This window comes from Scyliorhinus canicula, chromosome 11 (genome assembly GCF_902713615.1).
Source record: "Scyliorhinus canicula chromosome 11, sScyCan1.1, whole genome shotgun sequence".
NCBI classification, from domain to species: domain Eukaryota; kingdom Metazoa; phylum Chordata; class Chondrichthyes; order Carcharhiniformes; family Scyliorhinidae; genus Scyliorhinus; species Scyliorhinus canicula.
In genome coordinates this window covers 43,273,981-43,279,980 of record NC_052156.1, presented here as the reverse complement: position 1 = coordinate 43,279,980, position 6,000 = coordinate 43,273,981, and the positions used below count along the sequence as shown (strand labels likewise).

Genomic DNA, 6,000 nt, shown 5'->3' with positions numbered 1-6,000 from the left:
TCAAAAGCCCTTGAAATTCAAAAACATTTACTTGTACTTTACCTTAAAAATGCCTCTGGAAAATCTAGCATAATGTCTCACATCATTTCCTTTCCTGAAAATATTAAGTAACATAACGCACAGCTTCATTGGATACAAGTAACTCAATGAGATTGCATCCGAATAGCATGAGATCATATGAGTCTTGATTATTATTACTCGGGTTCTCTCTCTGTCCTCTGATTTCCTGAAGTGATTGGTATTAAACATTCATCATACAGAATTCAAACAAGCCGGTTTACCTCATGCATGCCAAGGACAATCAATTATCTGATTAGCTACATCATATTAGCCATTCACTGCACGTTTCTGATCTATCATCATAATCCGAAAGGCTTTTCTGTTACCACTTCTGCTAATAGAGTTCTAAAATACTATCCATGGAGGAAATGGGGAGGAATAGCGCGGGATTTTCATTATCCGAGGTTAATACCAAAGGGAACATTTCAGTTGCCTGGCTAAATCTGGGAAAGTAGGAACAGGTTACTGAGTTGGATCATAATGATAGCAGAGCAGGTTCAATGGGCCAAATGGCCTACTCCAGCTCCTATTTTCTACGTTTCTATGTTTTCTCCTGTGTTTGCAGTTTGGGGCCTCCTTATGTACAATGACCAGGAGAAAAGCCTCAGAAACATCTAAATATCGCTCTGGGAATTGTTGCTGAGTCAGTTTTTGCTTAAAAGCAATATTTGCAGCCAAAATATTTTGTGTAAGATCAATTGGCAAGTTAGGCTCTCCTGCGTTCTTGCAAAGTGCCAGACTTGGATTGGAGCTGAAGCAGAATATCTTCAACGCCCTGCTTCAGAATACATGCAACTTCTATCCCATGGGCAGTCAATCCACCTTCCCAGATCAATACCTCAGCAGCAGATCCTGAATAGTTGTCATATCACCAACAAGTAAATAGAATGAAGCTTTTACCTTCATTCTGAAGATAGGAACAAAGATGAGGATATTCTGGGGGAAGAATTCTTTTGAGAAAGCCTGCATGGTTCATCCCCTCTTGATGTGCCATCAATCAACACAAGACGAGTAGTCAATGAAACTGAGGCTTTAATAAGCTAAACAGAAAGCCCCCTGGCCTCTGATCCCGAACTGGGACATGGCCGGAGGTCAGCCACCTTTATACCGAGCCCGATGGGAGGCGGAGCCATCAGGCAGCGGTTTACCACATTACATGTAATCTAGTAGCAGGTTACCACAATACATGTAATATACTAACAGTGGTTTACCACACCTCTTGCCTATTTTTGGTCATTAGATTGAGAGTAAGATCTAGTGTAAGTCATGTGTCTGCTTTATAAAGATCGGACTTGTGAGAACTCCTAACCACCAGAAATCACCTTTTGGTTGCCCTTGAAAAGACATCAAATGACTAAAAGGAGTTGATGGTAAGAAACGTTGATGATTGCTGGTTTTGAACAGTTTATTTACAAAGTCTGCAATGATAAAAATACACGCGAGAGGAAGTTGACTCGGTCCCATTGGGCCATCCGGAAAAGGATATTGCTGGCTGACATAGCCTGGTGTAAAATATGAGGGCTTTATTTTGATAAATGCAAACAAGGGACTGTTGCAAGATTTTACACTTCTTTTGATTGTCCAGATCAATGGTTAAAATGTGTTAAGCGCTCATATTTGTGTTATTTTTCGGTCCCGTCTACTCATCCACCTTGAATTGTGCAATTCAGATATTAAAGCCCATTTAACAAAAAGCCTGCTTTAAGTAACAGAATGAGAACTTTGCAATTCACTGATGTAAGTGTGTTGTAATGAAACTGTTGATCAACAGGAGACTTAAGAGGATTTTAAGCAGAAACTGCCTGGCTGTGACGCATCACCAGCAGTTGGTCAAGAGAATTTACTAGGGTAATCTGTGTGAACTACCAAAATGGCTGGCATAACTGCTGGGAAGAACTCTAAATGTGTATGTGGGAAGACCCAGGCCCATACGCAGCAGAAGCACCTTCTCTCTGTGTAATAGAGAGGCATTGCAGGGCTGTCACATTCTATGTAAAGCTATCCATGTGCTCTGTGCATCATCACATTGTGTCATGAGCAATTAAAGTAATCTTTATTCAGTACTAAAGCTTCACAGGGCACATACTACAGCTTGCTGTAGACTTTAGAGGTAAATATTTGTGAAGATCAGAATTGCATTTGCAGTGATTTTTTTTTTGTTGTTCATTTATTTTGTAAATTGGTCAGACTCTTAAATACTTCTTTGGTTTTTCCTTCCGAAGTCTTTGCCATTCTGCTGAACTAGTAAAGCCCTGGTTCTGTGGAAGAAACCAAAGTTGTCAATGTGCCAGAGCTGCGTGTTTTCACATCTCCTGCCTGCCTGCCTGCTGCAGTCTGTGCCTCCTCGCATATTGTGCAGGCAGCTTCTCTTACAGAAAGAGAACAGCACAGGGAGCCCAGACAGGAAAGGATATTGTTCAGGGGGAACTGCAGCAGATCCTGAAGAGAGAGGAGTGAGGAGAGCCATCAGCATGGGAGCAGCTCATGGCAAAAAGGTACTGAGTCTTTTGTTCTTCATCTTAATTTAACAGTTTGCACGATGAAAAGCAGGGTCAGAACTGCTGGCAGCTCATAAAACATTAATAGCTTAGTCCCATATTTTATATGCTGAATGTGAATAATTGCCTGTATTAAAGTTCAGTGCCAGCAGCTAAGAAGAAGTGACATGTACAAACTGAAAAGAGAGAAATAAGTTATGGGCTTGCATTGCTTAAAGCTCATTCTGTTTAAATAATATGAAGTTTACCATTCAAAATGTACATTTTTTTTCCTGATCTATTTATTTCCTCATACTTTTTCTCATTCCCTGGTTTTGTCCCATGTAACAGATTTGGTATAGTTCAACGTATGGTCATCTGAAACAGTGAAGGTTGTGGATATCAAAAAGCTTTGGCTGGAATATTAATAATCCAACATTGAACCAGAAATTGCAACCCTGATCTTGCAGCATAGGTCTCGCTACAGTAGAGCTTCCCACAATGTTGCGATTGCTTAAGACAGTGAGTAGCTGAACGATGATAAGGGCAGGAAGAACTTGCTGAGATACATACAGTCCATTGGGCCAGTGGTGAGGATGTTATAGTTGTCCACAGGGTGGACAAAATTGATCAAGATACTACTTAGTATCAAAATCCAGTGACCTTTTCTGGAGTTCTGATGTTGGCTAAGCACAGGATCAGATACTCCAGGATTCACCCACACACACACTGCAGGAGTGGACGATTGGGAAAAGTATGATGGTTCGTGTAGGTGAAACCATACCTCGCAAAGAATTCATGCCATCAGAGGAAGCGATAGAGATAACTGGCAGAAAGAAAATTCCTGCTACTTTCTTTGTCTCATGCTGCAAATAATTTGGAAAATCCCAGCTTTGACTCCATTTCTGAACAGCTGTTCTTCATGTTTAATTGTAAATGGCGAGCCTCGCAAAGGTCATTAATCTATAGTCGAGCATACTTTTGAGGACAACTTTCCCTCAGAGGTCATTAGATAATAATTAGGAATGGCCACCCTTGCTGTTTTCACTTCTCTGGGCTGATTCTAAGGGCCCTGACATCAAACTAGCTGAGATCGATTAATACAGCACACAATAGATTGAACATTTGACCTTCTTGGCAGGTTATACCCATCAGGAAAGATTGAACAGGCTGAGCTCTTTTCTCTAAACAGAAAACAGAAGGCTAAGGTGTGGCGTCATAGCGGTCTTTAAGGTTATGAAAGGATTTGATAGGTTACATGTGGAAATGACGCCGTTTACACTTCTGGGAGCAAACAGAACTAGACGCCATAAATATAAGATCATCACTAATAACTCTAATAGGGAATTCAGGGGGAACTTCTTTGCCCATGTGGTTAAAATGTGGAATCTGCTGCCACAAGGAGAAATTGATTTTTCAGGATTCAACGCTCCTAGAGTTATGAATTCAGCATATTCCCAGACTCACTGTGAGCAATTCCATGGTTAATCAGCCGATATATTAAAAAAGTACTCAACCTCTTACATTGCTAAATTGCTGGAACTTCTCCAAGACCATCATATTATGATCTTTAAATGGCAAAAGCACTGTAGATTCATTGCTGGCAAACTGGGTTAAATCACTGTCTTTCACTTCTGAGATTTGGGTTTAAATAAGGCCCACAACTATGTATAAAGTTTCCTTTCTCGGTCAGCTGTAGAGCATCTTAAGTGAAATGAGTTTGGACAGTTTCATTCCAGTTACTAGTGGGCACGGCTCCACAATGTGAAACCAAATGAAGCTTGCCAAATTGGTGTCCTAATTCAGAGAGGCTCCAGTGGTGGCTTTGAGAAACAGAGTCATCACAACCACTGCAATCTGAGTCTAGGATTACACAACTTGTTATGGCTCGTAAAAGAAGCTTTGCTCCACACATGTGCTATTCGGCCTCTGATCTGTACATGTTTGATGCTGACACTGTTTTATTCGCAGTATTGATATTCCTCGTTTTGATGGTTACAAGCATTTAGCAAAAAAGTACGCTTATTTTTTGATATAAATTAAATTGCATGCTTTTTCAACTTCTTCCAAGTGCTTATTGTGGCACTGGTCCAGTAGATATTTGTGTCCTCGTTCTAATTGTATCTTGTGACATATCTCAGTGTTAACAGTGCTATATAAATCTATCTGGTGCTTGTATGTTGTCTTGTTAATGGTACAGGTGCTTTTAACTCCAAAACTATTGAATTTAGGCCTAATCCAATTTGATGAATTAAACCCGAGTTATTTAATCCTCCTCGCTTCCCCACCTCATGCTCAACAAGACTGACAAAATGGGGACATAGCTCTGCGTACAACCCAATGGCACACTGACCCTAGACAGTATTTTAAGTCCTGGGTCTTGGGAAGATGCAGGCAGTTGCATATTCAGTACTTGGTGCCAACCGAACCAGGAGCACCAGTAACTCTCCAGGCCGAGCAAGAAAACCTCAGGCCTTCCCTGTCCATGGCTTCCCTCCCACATTACCGTTGCCTCCAGAACCCCAATTCCTAAACTTCCCTCTGCTGGGGACCTTTCCTGGAAGCCCCTGGCAATGGACTCCTGTCATATTTGCCAGTCTGGCATACCATCACCACATAGTGGATGTGAATCCAGACAGAAGCTAGGCCTAATTTGGTTCAATGGGGCCCAAAAATTACCTCAGTGAGCAGGGGTGAGCTTGACTCACGCCCACTGGCTCCTCACCTGTCCCTCGCCTTCAGTGAAATAGGGCACTGAATTCTGTTATTTTACAAATTAGTCCAACATAACCCAATTAATAATTCTTTAGAATCTTTGTTAGTAAATCCAGAAAGGAAAATATGTTCTGGAGAAAGAGTAGAGTCGGGGCTATTTGCACAACTCTCTCAAAGAACTGGCACAGACCCGGATGGTCAAATTGTAATATCCCGCACGGAACTTACAGGGGCAGGAATGATTATCTTCCTCATGGTTCTGGCGGAGTACGAGCTCCCCCGCTGAGGGGCAGGAGAACTCATTTGATCAATGTATAAAAGCGTACCCAGTAAGGTACCAAGCAGAAAGAGACCTAGTAGGGATCTACCGGGAATTATATGAATTAATTCTAAATAAATCAATGTTCTTTATTTTACTCGATGTGGACTCCCCTGGCGGGATCTACTGGCCACGCTGAACCCGAAAAGCAGCGCACTAAGGTGCAACATGGCCCGTAAACAACAGGAGACGCTGCTCCCGGAGTCTACTTGGCTCACCATGCATCGTGGGATCTAACGCGAGCTCGCGAGACGTCACGATGTGAAGCCCGCCCATTGTGGACAGGGTCACATTTTGGCAAATCTGCATATTAGATCGCGACAACTACTCTCACTTTAATATGCAGTTCTCTGAGGTCATCAAGGGAATGGGATCTATCCCCTTTCCCTTGGAGACCTCGGGCGAGCGCAGTTCAGTACTCGTCGCCAC

General features: G+C 42.1%; 1 protein-coding gene across 2 annotated transcripts in view; it reads left to right on the top strand.

The window, feature by feature from the left end:
* Nucleotides 1–2,300: 2,300 nt before the first annotated feature.
* LOC119973061 (protein FAM107B-like) overlaps nucleotides 2,301–6,000 on the top strand; it is a 232,189-nt gene continuing 228,489 nt past the window's right edge. The window contains exon 1 of one of the 2 annotated variants that reach the window (XM_038810516.1): nucleotides 2,301–2,555. In XM_038810516.1, the coding sequence (XP_038666444.1) occupies nucleotides 2,343–2,555 (213 nt within the window). In that variant the 5' untranslated portion in view covers nucleotides 2,301–2,342. The remainder of the gene's footprint in view (nucleotides 2,556–6,000) is intronic. The other variant, XM_038810517.1, reaches the window with a different exon arrangement.